The sequence below is a fragment of the Carlito syrichta genome, unplaced genomic scaffold, assembly GCF_000164805.1.
Source record: "Carlito syrichta isolate Samal-C Ts95f unplaced genomic scaffold, Tarsius_syrichta-2.0.1 Scaffold307178, whole genome shotgun sequence".
Taxonomy (NCBI): Eukaryota; Metazoa; Chordata; class Mammalia; order Primates; family Tarsiidae; genus Carlito; species Carlito syrichta.
This window is the reverse complement of record NW_007251274.1, coordinates 204,190-219,685: the sequence shown is the minus strand read 5'-3', so window position 1 is coordinate 219,685 and position 15,496 is coordinate 204,190. Positions and strand designations below refer to the sequence as shown.

The following is a 15,496-nucleotide window of genomic DNA, read 5'->3' as shown; positions in this document are numbered from 1 at the left end:
ACTGTTATTCTCCCTGTGTTCAACAGTATTTGTGATTTCGAGGGTCCCCGCTTATGTCTAACTGCAACCTCCTGTGTATGGGGCCAAGCCTCTCGTCATGCATTTCTTGGTTCCCTTGGGCCCTTCATTTATATGTTGCTGATCCGTAATTTTTTCTTCCTTTTTTGTGGGACAGTCTGATGTGTCCTTAGCCAGGCTACAGGTGTGACACATCCTTTGTGGTTGTATGCTGCAGAGGCTGTCTTGCGTTTTCAGCATTATTCTTTGTGGGCCCAGCATTATTCACAATTTTAAAATTTGACATAATAAAATGTGTCAGTATTTTCTTTTGTATCTTAACACATTCGCAATCAGCAAATTTTTCACTTTCCTAATACTGAGAGCAGGTGAAAAATTTTTTAAAAAACTGAAGCTGGTTGCCACAAACTTCTGCCTCAGACACCACTCTGACTAGTATTCCGTACTTTGTATTTTTATTCGGATTACACACCCAAAAAGACAGTCTTCCACGATGAGGTCAGTTCACGTCAGTGAACAGAATTTGGAATTTGGAATGACGTGAATTCACATTAGTGGCAACCAGGAACAGAACTTAGAACGATGTCAGTTCACATCACCGGCAGCCAGGAACAGAATTTGGAATGATGTAAATTCACATAAGCGGTCACAAATGAGTTAAGCACTTTTCCCCCATCTTAAAGCAATAAATTCATTCTTTAATGTTTTCTTGTAAAATATTTTAAAGTTTTGCTTTTTACAATTAGGTTGTAAGCCACTGCAATTGATTCTGTGTGGAGGTAGGTGGAGGTCGGTGTGTCTCGATTTTTGGTCGACCAGTTGACTCATCACACTGGCTCCTTGGGCCTCTTCCCTGGCTGGTAGGCCCTCCTTTCCCGTACAAGTTCCCACTTGTACTGGGCCTGTTTCTGGTTCTCTGTTCTGTTTCACTGGTCTCTTGTCTCCCTTTGTGCCAGAACCACAAGCAGTCTACTGAATTGCAGTGATTTGATTGTTTTACCATTAAGTTGTCATTTCTGGGAGGGTGCCTGTGCCTCCCTCTTCTTCTTCAGAATCATCTTGACTAACTGTGGTTCTTTGCTCTTCCAAATGAAAATTAGAAGTCAACTTCCACATTCCTGGAACAACCTAGATAGAGCTTTTATTAGAGAGACACTGAATAAATTCATAGATATATTCTGGGAAAAAGTAGAGTCTTGATGAAACTGCATTTTTCCCACCGTGTTGGTCTCCCTGTATCAATCAGTAGCTTCGTGATTGTCCCCTGATGGTCTCACGTATCACTGGGTACCAGATGTCCTGTCCCTCTCATTCCTGCTGCAGGCAATATTATTAAAAGTACATTTACTGCTTGCTGCTGAGCTTGAGGAATTCAGTCAGGTTTTGGATGAAGATGTTCTGTTTAGAAGGTGAACTCACTCGTTTCTCTCGTTGTGAGTCTGTGTGGATTTTCTGGGCATGTGCAGGCGGGTCAGGTGTGGGCATAGGCCTTTCTCTGGAATGATTTCTTTGGTGTCTTCCTGCCAGGGCTGTCTCCCTGCAGACATGCTGTGGAGAGTCTCACATGGCCAGGCCTGTGTGCTGTGAAGTGACCCTGACGAGTACACTGCTCTGGGCTGGGAACGTACAGAGAAGACATTGACATCCAAGGCCTCCACGACAAGGACACTGAAAGCCACGCTTTCCTCATTTGTGTCCTTTGGCCAAGCATGCCCTGTTGTAAGTGGTGCCTGTCGTGGATGACACTGTAGCGGGTAGTGGGTACTCTGGCCCCTGTGGTCTCCGCCTCATTTTCCAGGTACCCCTGAGGGGTCTGGACAGAAGCACCTAGGTGGGGAAAGAATACGTGTTCAATGACCACCTCCTCCGTGGACCACACTCATCCTCTGTCCTGTAGCACGTGCACACACTAGAGTCCTGGCTGAGCTGAGTGGGCAGCAGGGCAACCCCAGCCTCCAGCTCGTGCTTGCTGTGTCGGGGGAGCCCCACAGGCTCTCCGTCTCGTCACACTTGCTCTGGCTTGGACCCTGAGGCATGTGATGTGAATGAGTCATCCTGCTTTCCCCGTGGCATAGCCTGGTACATAGATTCTTCTGTTTCTTGACCAGGCCTGGCCAGGTCCCTGGGTGCCACCACACCCATCTTCTCCCTGTCGTCTCTGCAGAGCTGTACCTGCAGGTTCCCATGACCGTGGCACCTCACCCCATCCTTCTGCCACTTCAGGTCACCCTTTCATTTTTCTAGACTCTTGTTTCCAGCTGTACAGTTCTTTCTCGACATATGGGTTATATTTATTCTAGTTTTCTAAATTGAATTAAAATACACATAAAATCGGCCATCTTTACCATTTTCAAGTGTGCGGTTCAGGGCATTAAAGTAAATTCACGTTGTTGTGCAACCGTCACCACCATTCTTCTCCAGAACTCTTTCAGCTCCCCAAACTGAAACTCTACTCCCATCAAACTCTAACTTCCCATTCCCCCTCCCCTTCACCCAGCCCTTGGCACCCACCCTTCTGCCTTCTGTCTTTATGCTTCTAGGGAACTTATATAAGTAGAATCCTATAGCAATATTTATTGTGATTGACTTATTTCACCAAGCATAGTGTCTTCAAGGTCCATCCCTTTTGTAGCAGGCATCAGAACCTCCTTTTCTTTTAAGCCTAAATCAATACCCACTGTATATCTTCCAGTTGGTCACTGCACAGCTTCCCGGATGCACACTTGGTTCTCAGTGCTGAGGGTAGCAGCAGCCCTCATGGACCTGGCCAGGCCTGGGCACAGGAAGTTGGCTGCCCCAGACAGGCCTTCCCTTGAGGGACCTGGTGTGCTCAGCAGCTCTGGCAGCTGCCGTTGCAGCCACCCCGTTTTCTCTTTCCATGATTAAAGAAAGCAGTTTTATTATCAGTCAGGGGAGCTCAAAACATGGCCAATAAATTCATTCAAGTCTGTCTTCCTGGTGGAGGCCCTGAGAGGACTCTGCTTTCTTTTTAGTGAAACGAAATTCACATAGCACAAAACGGGCCATTTTAAAGTATACAGTTCGGCAGCATTAAGTGCTTCTGCCGTGTTGTGCAACCACCACCTCTCTCTAGTTCCAGAGCATCCCCATCACCCCAAAAAGAGACCCCATACCAGCCCCACCCACTAACCCCAGCCCAGCAACTGCCAGTCTGATTTCTGCCTCTGGATTTGCCTGTTCTGGATGTTTCCTATAAATAGAATCCTATAAGATGCCACTTTGTGTCTGGGTCTCTCATGGAGCAGCATGTCTCCAGGGCCGTCCATACAATACCTGTGTCAGAGCTTTGTTCTCTTTAAGGCTGGATAGCATTCCATCTTGTGGAGGGACTGTGCCGTCGACCACTCTTCAGCTAAGGGACTCAGGTGGTTTCCATGTTTGGCAGTTGTGGACCCTGCTGTGTTGGATGTGGGTGTGTAGTGATGTCTTTGAGACTGAGACTCTGCTTTCAAATATTTCAGTAAATACACAGAAGTTGAATTGCTGGATCGTGTGGTAATTCTGTGTTTAATGTTTTTAGGAACCACCATACTGTTTTCCACAGTGACTATGTCATTTACCTTCCCCTAAGCAATGCACAATGGTTCTAATTTCTCCACGTCCTCACCAACACTTATTTTCTGTTTTGTTTTGTTTTTTAAATTTGCATTTCTATAATCACTAATTATGTTGAGCATTTTTTCATGTACTTAGTGGCCACTTGTATATTTTCTTTAGAAAAATGTCAAATCCTTTGCCCATTTTTTAGTTGGGTTGTTTTGTTGTTGAGTTACCCGTGGGTTATTTTTTAAAGCTCAAATTGAAAATTCTAACATCAAAACTTACTGTGAGACCACAGTAATGAAAATGGGTATTCACGCATAAAGACAGACTATTAAATCAATGGAACAAATTCTAGAGTTTAGAAATAAACCTTTGGATTTATGGTCACTTGGTTTTCAGCAAAGGTGCCAAGACAGTTCTTTGGATGAAGAAAGGTGTTGGGATTATTGCATCTCCATATATGCAAAAAGACAGAGTTATGTCCCGTACTATCTACAAAAAATTAACTCTGAATATAAGAGCTAGAACTATAAAAACCTTTGGAAGAAAGCCCAGGAGGAAGTCTTTAGGACCTTGGGTTAGGCCTAGAGTTCCTGTGTTCAACTCCAAGAGCACAATCCATGAGAAAAAAAATGATGAACTGATTTCATCAAACTAATAACTGCTGCTCTTCAAAAGACACTGTTTAGAGAATGAAAAGATTGACCAGGTGCAGTGGCTCAAGCCTATAATCCCGGCACTTTGGGAGGCTGAGGCAGGAGGATTGCCTGAGCCTTCTTGGTTTGAGACCAGGCTGGGCAACATGGTGAGACCTTGTCTCTACAATAAATCAAAAATTTAACTGAGCATGGTAGCGCGCGCCTGTAGTTCCAGCTACTTGGAAGGCTGAGGCAGAAGGATTGCCTGAGCCCAGCAAGTTGAGGCTGCAGTGGCTGGGAGTATGCCACTGCACTCTAGCCTGGGCGATGGAGCGAGACTCCAACTCAAAAAAAAAGAAAGAAAGAAAATGAAAACATTAGCAACAGACTGGGAGAATATATTTGCATATCATATTTCTAATAAAGGATTTCCAGAATATATGACTCTTATAACCCAACAAAAAGGCAAACAACCCAAACAGAAAATAAAAGATATAAGTAGACATTTTGCCAGTGTCTACATGCAGATGGTTCATAATCACATGAAAAGATGCTGAACATCATCAGTCATTAGTGAAATATAAACCAAACCACAATGAAATAACCACGTCACTGTCACTGGAGTGACAACCAAAATGATAGACAATTCCAAGTGTTGATGAGGACATGAGGAAACAGGCATCTCACACACTGCAGGGGATATAAAATAGTGCGACCACTCTGGAAAATCATTGGCCATTTCTCAAAGAGTTAAATATGGATTTACATAGAACCCATCAATTCTGTTCATAGGTATCTACCCAAGAGAAGTAGATTTCTACACAAACATTCATAGCAACATATTTTCATAATAGCCAAATCTAAAAACAGCCACATGTCCATTAGCTGATGCCTGGTTGAACAAAGCATGGAGTACCCATGCGTGAAGTAGGAAGGAAGTAACTGCTGAAACATGCCCCAGTAGAAATGCATCTCAGAATCGCTTTGCCTAGTTAGTTCGCCCAGATGCACAAGCCTGCATGCTATGTGCTTCTGTCCATGGAAAGTGTCCAGAGGAGGCCAGTCTCTGGAAGGCAGAGTCACGGCTATGGGGCAGGGAGTGGGAAGGGGGGCTGACAGCAGAGGGGCATAAGGGACATTTCTGAGGTGATAGAGATGATCTGGAACTGCTGTGGTGACAGTTGCCCAACTGAACTGTATACTTAAAAGAGGTGTGTGTGAATTTTACTTTCATAAGGCTTAAAAAGTTACAAGCAGTTTATTAGTGTATTCAATATTAGTGTATATAAAAGATGTATATGTAGCCCTCCTCCCTGTCACTGTCCCCAGGCCCCATATGGAGAGCCACTCTGTGCTTCCTGCACCCATGCACATCTGAGCAAGAGGAAATGTGTTTTTGCCCCCTTTCATTACACAGAAAAAGAGACCTTGTGACCTGAGCCCTCCTGCTTTATGAGGTGGCAGGGCCTACACCTTCCTTGGGGAGCCCTCAGGCCTCTGTGCCTTTTTGTGGGGTTGGTGCAATCAGCTCCTCCAGGCAGTGCGGTTGTGCAGACCCAGCTCCCGCTCCGGACCCCACACACACTGCAGACCCTGCCCATGCTGCAGACTGGTGTTGATTTCTGGCTTGGTTTGCACTGCAGTTTACAGGGCTTACAGCACGCCACTTGGCCTGGGCACAGCTGACACTGAGTTCTGTGGGCTTATTGAGGGTAGAGTCCCCCTGCTGACGGTAGGGTACTCCATGGAGAGTCCGTACATCTGGCCTGTGAGAGAACAGGAATCCCACGTGGGTATGCATTTACTGTTTCTTAACCATATCATTTTGTCAGTGTGAGTTTGTCACTAGATGCATTCCTATTGACAACTGTTTCTCATCCTTAGGGGATTTTTTCTCATTAAGCTTTATTTCTTAAAGTCTGCTTCATCTGATATTAATCTAGCTGTGCCAGCTTTCTGTTGATTAATATTTGCCTGGTATTTCAGTCGTGTAAATATCTTTATTAAACGTGACACTTTTTACAGCATAGAGCAAGCTTTTAAAAAAATCAAATCAGAAAACGCTCTCAACTGGCAGGTTGTTTCCCATTCCGTGGTCACTGGTGGTCTTGAGTGGATCTCTTCACCCTTCCCGTGTGTGTCTTTCATGCTGCCCTTCCCTGTCTTCTGTGGAATGGGGAGCTCCTCTTCATCTCTTTTTGCCTCTACTGGTCTGCAAGTTACACATTCTGCTTTTGTTGTTTGGTGGCTACATGGTATTTACATGAATTTCTTACATTTCTGAAAGTCCAGAGTTAATGTGAGTCTGACCCCGCCACATGGGCTCCCAGGGACACTCAGGTGCCCCTGGGCTCATGGCCTTCTTGTGCCTTGCTTCTTTCTTTCTCCAGACACAGGGCCTATCTTCCTGCACTTGTCCTCCCATGGTTGCTTGTAGAGGGCTTTTTTGACGCCCCACTCTGTCTTCTGGGCCAGCTGCTTCCCAGCCAGAATCTGCTTCCTCTTCCAGTGGCTCCTGGGAGGCCTCACTGCAGCATGCCTGGGTTCCTGTTTCTTCTTCTTTCTTTGGTTTAGGGCTCTTGCCTCCTGGGCCTGGCGTTATGTCTTTCATTGTTTGTGGGGAGTCCTTGGCATGGTTTTTTAGGGTTTGCCTTTTCCCTGGTATTCCCGGCACACGTTCGTTGAACTCTTTGGTCTTAGTTTCTTGCAGCTTCCTTCATGTTGCTATTTCAGTTGGCGTCTTTGTTCTCACACTTCCTGTGGGTTACTGCCTCAAATGATTTTTTGGAGAGTTAGTCTGTCTTCTGCTGAGGCCTCTCTGTGGCTCGGCCGCCTACCAGGGTTCTGTGTCGGTGAGTGTACTTCTTATTTTTAGGAGATAGATCTAGTTGTCTCCGACGCCTGCCTGCTCTTTCTTTGCTTATGGCATCTCACATTTTTATTCCCTCTCTGCATCTTTTGTAGTTTAGACATACACATTTCAGTTGACTCCTTTGTTAATGTTTTGCCCTGGGCTTCCAGGTGCCTGATTGTGCCATTTATTGTGGCTGGCCCTGGAAAGGCACTTCTGCAAGCACTTCTCCTTCTTCATTCTCGTGCATCTCAGGTGGGGCTTCTTGGAGTCAGGGACTGGAATAAAGGTTTGTCCCTCCTGAGCAGACTCCCCTTTGCAACTCCAGGGTGCCTGTGGCTGTCATGATTCCACACCCACTTGTGGGTAGCATTTTCTCTCTTCTGGTTCCTGTCTCTTGCCTGGACTCTGTCCCCTGAAGTGCTGCCCACCTGGGAGGCAGCTGAGAAAGTCCAGCCATGACTTAGGTGAGGCTGCCCCTCCACTAGATGCTTTTCTCACCTCGCGAGTTTGCTTTTCCACTCACACACAGCGCTACTCCCTCATAGACCTTCCTGACATGTGTGCAGACCCTGCCTCTGGGTGCCTTGTGGCTGGAAGCCACCCAAGACAGATTTAACATGGAGATGAGACCTTAGCACCTGCAGTGGATAAGCAGCTCTGGGATTTACTTTGAAGTATCACATTAATAGGACAGAATTAACAGGGTCAGGTTGTAGTCCACAAAACGGCAAGCAGACAATAGACAATCTTGAGATAATGTGTATAAAATGACTGAAGTAAAATTCTTTTCTACAGTTTTGAAGTCAGAGCAGATTTCTGATTTCAGAAAGGTCAGCAGTCCTAGATGTAGGGGTTAGTGGGCAGCTCAGGAGTTCCCCCGAGTCGTGTCCGTGGGGCCCTCCAATAGCTGCTCTCTGCTTTCTCACAGGTGAGCATCTGCCTGGAGTGCAACAGCAGCAAATTGCGGGGACTCAAGCGGAAGTGGATCCGCTGCTCGGCCCAGGCCACCGTCCTGCACCTAAAGAAGTTCATCGCCAAAAAACTTAACCTTTCGTCCTTCAATGAGGTGAGAGTAGATCCCTACTCACTCTGTGCCCAGTCATTTCTTACTGTGAAAGCAATCCTTTTATTGTCCTTGGGGTTTGTGTGTTCTCAGTAAGTTTGTTTGGAGATTTTAACCAGAAAAAATATCTCGATTTGCTTGACCTGCCCTGGCAGGTGGCGTTATAGAAAACAACAGGGAGGATCGAAAGGCCAGAGGCCACGAACACGGAGACCCCTGTTAAGAGCAGAGAGAATAGGGGGTAAGATTGTTTTAAAATAGGTCACAGATTTTCCTCACAAACGGGTTAGGTGGGTGGAGGGTGGACAGAGATCCGAGTTGCAATAAATACTGGGAATGAAGTAAATCCTGGTGACCTGCTGGCGCAAGCGCATGGGGGCTGGCGCACCACCATGAGCACCTGTGGGCTCTACGCACTCACGGGAATGCCTTGGGCGCACGAACATGGGTCTCTGGGAGTCCCCAAGGCAGTGACTCTGCGCCGGTGCAGGCCATCAGTGGGAGGCCACCCTGCACAGACGGGAGAAGGCACTGGAGGCTGTGGGCAGGGGTCATGGCTTGAGCTCTTGTTTTAAAAGATCCTTTGGGTTGGGTGGAGAGCTCAGAAGTGGCAGCAGGAAGTACCGGTGGGCCAAGAGTCCAGGAGAGAAGAACCTGGTGGTGGTGGTCAAGGTCAGGAAGTAGCCCCAAGCACAACGGTGGCCTCAAAAGGTAAGCCTGCGTCCTCATCCCTGGAACTCATGAACAGGAGCTTAGTTGGAAAAAGGCTCTTTGCAGATGTAATTCAGTCAAGGATCTCAAGGTGAAATAATCCAACATTGTCTGGACGGACCCTGAATCCAGTGACAAGAGTCCTTGTGAGAGTGAGGGAGAGAAAGACTTGGGATGCAAGGAGAGGAGACGTGTGAAGAAGGAGGCAGACTGGAGCGAGGCAGGCACAGCTGAGGGCTGCAGGGGGCCACCAGAAGCTGGAAGCGGAACAAGGATCCTTGCGTTGTCTGATCACGTCCCCCAAAATTCATGTATTGGAAACGTCATCCCCAGAGCGACCCATCAGTAATGCCCCCCACGTGCAGACTCCGCAGGCCTGCAGTGTTGAGAGGTGTGGCCCTTTGGGTGCTTCAGTCAGAAGGGCTCACCCCCACGAGTAGACTAATGCTCCTACCGAAAGGGCTCGCAAGGGCAGGTCTGTCTCCTCTGCTCTTCCTCAACAGGGACATAGCAAGAGGCCATCAGAGATGCCAGCACCATGACCTTGGACTTCAGCCTCCAGAACTATGGGGATATCCTTATCAACTTCTGTTCTTTCTAAATACCCAGGCTGTGGTATACTGTTGTAGCAACACAGATGGACTGTGACACTCCTCTGGTACCTTCAAAGACAGCACAGCCCTGGATTGCAGACTTCTGGCTCTGGAGCCGAGAGTGAATTTCTGTTGTTTGAAGCTACCTAGTTTGTGGTGGTTTCCACGACAGCCCCAGGAGGCTAATTCAGAGAAGGTCCAATAGGTTACTGATGAGCTTGGGTGGGGCAGCAGAGGGAAGAAGGGTCAGGAATGACTCTGGGGTTTGGGCCTGAGCATCTCTGCACATAAGCTGATGTGGCTACTACCACACATGGTGAATAGGCAAGTATCAGCCTCCATGAGGTCATCAGAGGCAGTCCCAGCCCGGAGCTGCCCCCAAGCCAAGCAGGCACATGGATGGGAGGGAACTTGGTGATCACCAGCTACCTAGAGCCCACAGAGAAACCAAGTCAAGATACGGGGAGAAGAGAAGGGAGGAAATGAAGGCTTTTTGCTAAGTGTATATTGTTTTGTTTGCTTTTCTGTGCAGGGAGACAGAAAAAGGATGGTAGCTGGGTACAGAAGGAACCAAGGGGGTGCTTTGTGTTCATGTGGAGGTGGAGATGCTCAAGCTTGTTTGGAAGGGCAGTGGTGGGAGCAGGAGGGCCTGGGCAGAGGTGGGCTCTTCCCAGGCATAGGGATGCCTCCTCTGGAAACCACCCATGGGAAGGATGAGAAGTCTTTCCACCCTAAATGGTGGTCACCTCCTGGGTCCCAGCTGGCATCACAGATTCATCTCAGCCCCATGAGGGTCCTGGAGTATGCTGGGCTTTTCACAAACACTGGGTGACCACAGGACAGAGAGATCTGAGTGCTGAGGACCAAGAGTCCCTGGGACTGCCCACAGGACAAGGACACCAGCCACCCTGAGGACAGCTGAGCCCATGGTGGGTGCAGAGCCCTGAAAGCGGAGGGTGGCGTGTGCCTTAGCTGCTCACTAAGAGGGTCACTGAAGACAGTGCCAGTTACAAGGCAGCCTGTGAGATAGGTCCACATGTGGATCCCCCCGCTTTCATCAGGTGTGCTCTTCATGAGACCTGAACACATGGGCAGCTTCTGCAGGCACGATGTCCATGCCTCTCAGAGCTACCCTGGGATGCCCTGGCCACTCCAGCACGGGACCCTTCTCGCTATCCCCTGAGGGAGAAATTTGGAGGACCATCTGGGTCGGCATCATGTATCATCAGGGAAACACGCTAAAACAGCAAGGTTCCACTGCACGCCTGTGAGAGTAGCCAAAATCTAGAACACACTGACCACATGTGGGGCACCAGGAACTTGCATTGTGGCTGATGGTGCAGCCACTGGGAGGACCGTGCGGCAGCTTCTTACAAAATCAAGCACACGCTCCACAACCCTGCGATTACCCTCCTTGGTACTTTCCAAAGAGCTGAAAGGTTACGACCACACAAATCTGCACAGGGATGTTTAGAGCAGCTTCGGTCCTGATTGTCAACACTTGGAAGTGACCAGGACGTTTTTCAGGAGGTGAATGGATAAATAAACCGAGGTCCATCAGTCAGTGGAATATGGTTCAACAAGACAAAGAAATCCCCTGCCAAGCCACGAAAAGGCAGGGAGAAAAATGAAGTGCATGTTACTAGTAGAGGAAGCCATTCTGAAAAGGCTGCAGACTGCATGATCCTGGCTCTGTACGTTCTGGAAAACATGAGATGAGACTGTGGAAAGATTGTCGGGCTGGGGGAGGGGGGATGAATAGGTGGGCATGGGATTTTGAGGGCGGTGACTCCACTCTGGATATCGCCGGAATGGTGGACACACATCATCGCACATTGTCAGACCTGTCGACCGTCCAACGCCAAGACTGAACCCCAGGGTCCACTGGGGACTAAGATGATGGTAGCGTGTCGGTGTGGACCCGTAGACTGCAAGCTGTGCCCGACTCTGAGAGGAGGTTGGAGTAGGCTACACAAGCAGTGGGGGTAGAGGAGGTGGAAATTCTCTGTATGTTCCTCTCGGTTTTGCTGTAAACCTGAAATTGCTCTAAAAAATAAAGCCTATGTAATTTTTAGAAACATTGTCTGGGGAGTCCACGACCTTCTTCCACTGTGGTAAGAGGGACCAAGAAATGAGACAGGGACAGAGTCTCTTTGGGTAAAACAGCCTGGGGCTGCAGCCCAAGGAGGGTAGATTGCAAAAGTGGTGTGGACCCCCAGTGTGGTAGGTCTGGATGCGCAGTGTGGAGAGTGTGGACTCCCAGTGTGTGGGTGTGGATCCCCCAGTATCTGGGTATGGGCTGAAGCCCCCTATGGGTCCTTCTGGGACCTGCAGGGCTCCCACCTGTCCCATTATTCCAGAGCTCAAGGGCACCTGATCTGAGCTACTGATGCTCCTTGAGGCCCCGCTCTGACCACCCACCTGCAAACCTGCCTCCCGTTTCTCCGTGGGTGGCTGTGGTAGACAAGAGGTGACCAACCCCAGCCTCTCCAAGCCCAGGACAGTGACAGTGATATGACCATTCTTGAGGGGCAGGACCGAGGCGTCCTGGGTGTCACTGGAGAAGCAGGAGAGTGGGGGAGGAGGGTCACAGGGCAGCGGCCACAGGGGGTGGACAGCTCAGGCGCCCAGAGCCTCACAGAGTGACTGGACCCGCCCTTCTGTGACAGGCTGGGAGCCGCAGAGCCGCCTGCCTGCACCTGAAGGAGCCTGCAATGCACCAGGTATGTCTCTGGTGCATCACCACTCACATGTGGTGCCAGGTGTCCTTGGGGTGCAGTGTGGTACGTGCACAGGTGCACTAGGGTCAGCTCTGTGTGTGCTCTTCCCACATGAGGAGAGAGGACCCACTTCACACTCTGATGTTCTCTCATCTCACACTGGCACAATCAGCTGTGGTGCAGAGGACCAAGTGCAACAGGCCATGTACAGGGCGCCTCCGTGCTAACCAGCCTCTTCTCCTGCCAGCTGGACATTTTATGCAACGAGGAGATCCTGGGGAAGGACCACACGCTCAAATTCGTGGTTGTCACACGGTGGAGATTCAAGGTGAGACGCTCGCTTCATCAGTGATACGTGTTCTCTGCTATTTGGAATCTCTGCAAATGGCAGTGAGTTTTCTGTGCATATCTTTGATCTAAGTGCTTAAAGGTGATGATTCAGCCAGAGACTGCCATGAAATGCAGCTTTGATCTTTCTGAAATCACTGACCCAGAGTCAGCTTGGCCTGAGAAGGCATAGAGCCAGCGGCACTAGCTGGGCTCCAGCAGGCCAGGGTCTTCCCCCACCCGCCTGACAGATGCCGGGCCTGTGGGTGGGAAGGGCAGTGAGCGCCCCGGGCAGGGCCTTGGAGACTATGGGTGCCTCTCTCTGAAGCAAGCAAGACGCCCACGGTCGCATCCCTCGGCCCCCAGCCAGAGCAGCTGCCTGGAGAAAGGGGGTGAGACCCAGGGCTGACCTGCAGCTGGGTCCAGGGACTTGAGGGGGAAGAAAGGGGAGCAGTAGAGGAGGAAAGGGTAAGGAGGGCAGCGTCAGGGCTCCGGTGTGCCAAGGCGGTCACTGGGTTGGCCGGAGGGCAGGGGCTCTTCCTCCCAGTCTTGCCCTACCAGAAGGTCTCAGTGTGGCCCTGCTCACAGACAGGTCTCCCAGGGTCTCGGTGCAGCCCTGCTCATGGATGTTTCTCCTGGGGTCTCAATGCAGCCCTGCTCGTGGGTGGGTCTCACGAGTATTTTCAAGCACGCGTCCTCAGTCTTTATCTCCTTCTAACTTGTCAGTTTGTTTCTGTCCCCTGCTGGCCTTTCTTGCTCATCGTGCTCTGCGATCTTGTTGCTTTTAGAAGGCACCACTCCTGCTGCACTACAGACCCAAGATGGACTTGCTGTGAGTGGCACTGCCTGGACACCCACAGACTGGCCTCGCACCCTCAGCGTTTCACGCGGGCTGTTCGCACGGCTGCCGCACTTTGGAATGTTGCCCCGGGTGTCATGTGGACCCGACTTCTGAATAGAGATATTTATAACTTTTGTATGCGAGAACTCACACTCAACAAGACACTACCAGCACCACGTTTACAGAGGATGAAAACACTTCACAGTCTCACGTAGCTGCACAGCGCGTCTCCCGCTCAGTCCCGAGCCAGCGTCACGTGTGCAGCGCGACACAGCGTTGAAAAGCCACCTTCCAACACAGATGACCTTTGCTTGTTTTCCAGGTCTTGAACATCGGAGATTGTTTTGTTTAGTTTATTAATTAGGTTTCATGATAAGCCTCAAAAATAGTTGTGCTTTTATTGAGTCCTTCCTAAGTTATTGAAAAAGTATCTTTTCATGGTAAATGACAATATTTATGTTGCCTTTAGCTTCTTGAAGACTGAGAGGATATATAAAAATCTAATTTAAAAGCATACCAAAAGGGGTTTCCATTGACATCATAGTGTAACCATGGGATTTAATTTTCACCTTAAAAAATACAACAAGGACAGCATCTGGTCTCTGAGCCTTTATGCTGTGAGACGCTATCCCCGGTCACTCGGGACAGAGGCTCAGGCAGGGTTGGGCAGGGAGGGGGTCCTCCACCCCTGTGGCCCTGACCCTGGAAATGGGCCCAGACCTCACAGTGGAATTTCCACATGCTCAGCAGGTAGACCAGAGGCAGTGTGACCAGCTCAGCATGGCTTACAGAACAGTTCTTGTTTTTAAAAATTGCTTTTATTAAAAAGGCACTCAGCATTCAGTGCCATCTTTGAGTTTCCTTCCGATTTTTTTCCGTTTTTGTTGCTGAAGGAGAGGTGGGTTAGTAGTGTTCAGTGCTCTTCCTGGAGGCTAGGGGAGGAGAATCTGCTAGGGTAGCTGTGGGTTTGCCCGAGGCGTGTGGCCCACGGTAGCCAGGCGTGCTGAGTCCTCCCTCTTTTGTGTTGTGTGTGGTGTGCACTGTGGCCGTGACCAGTGGTGTCGTGGACGACGGGTGGGCGGAGGAGCCGGAGCTGCATGTGGGTCACAGACAGTCCAGGTAGCCCCCTCCTCCCACGTGGTAACGTGTTTGTCATTAGAGGATAGACTCTTTGCCAGCACATGAACAGTTTTTCCTTTGAAACAAGAGCTTGGCAGGCGACAGGGGAGAGTGAGGAGAAAGGAGCCGCATTCTGGAGTGGGTGAAGGGCTACCGCTGCCACGTCCTTGTCACATCTGTCTCACTGACCCTCAGACTTGCTCCCCCCCCCTCCCTCCCATCCTGCCGTCCTGTCTCCGGGGGCCACCATCAGGTGAGTAGCTCACCTGGGGTCTGCGTTGGAAGTTAGGCTGGCTCCCCGTGCTCAAATCTGTGTTTTCTTCTGCTTCCTGTCAGATGTAAGTAAAAGGTCAGAAGAGCTACTAGTGATACCCAATCTTAGGGGTGAGGAAACATTTGATTGATTCCGTCCAAGTGATTTTTGACATATGGCCTTTTCGAAACACAAAAACGAATTCTCTGTTAGGAATTGGTCAACACTCGCCCCTTATTTAAGCCCATTAGCTCCCAGGACGGTTTGAATTATTCGTTGCCTAAGCTTGCTATTCATCCACATCGTCGTTTAGAGTTGCTCTCTGAGGGCTTATGAGTAGATGTGTATGAGTAAATATTACCTGTCTACCTCAAACTTCACACACTGCTGAAGCGTCTGTAAAACCATACACTATCACAGTGCAGTTTTAAGTGTACCGTTAGAATTTAGGTCTTTTCCTGTGTGGTGAAACTACGGAAGGATTAGTTATGAGCCCCAAATTCAAGTAAAATTAATCCACAGGTCAGATTAAACTTCATATCGCTGTAATAATCTCATAATATATATTTGTAACTTTGTAGCTATCTTGAAATCACTTGACTTTGCTATGGTGCTAAGTTGATATATTTAAATACACAGAGATGGGGTAAATCCAAGCCAGGACCGACATCCCCGCTGGTCGCAGCCTGCTTTTGTAATCGTATTAACCCGACAAAACCTCAGCAGCAAGAGTACCTATTTTTCTAAGCGTTCGTCCTGCAGACTCTTCGCTGCAGGACGACTTCCCTGGGGACC

General features: G+C 49.1%; 1 protein-coding gene across 1 annotated transcript in view; it reads left to right on the top strand.

Moving 5' to 3' along the window:
- Positions 1–13,843, top strand: part of PCGF3 (polycomb group ring finger 3) — a 53,373-nt gene extending 39,530 nt beyond the window's left edge. The window contains exons 9-11 of the mRNA XM_008064004.2: positions 8,003–8,140; positions 12,409–12,489; positions 13,277–13,843. Of these exons, the coding sequence (XP_008062195.1) occupies positions 8,003–8,140; positions 12,409–12,489; positions 13,277–13,324 (267 nt within the window). The 3' untranslated portion in view covers positions 13,325–13,843. The remainder of the gene's footprint in view (positions 1–8,002; positions 8,141–12,408; positions 12,490–13,276) is intronic.
- The last annotated feature ends 1,653 nt before the right edge of the window (positions 13,844–15,496 follow it).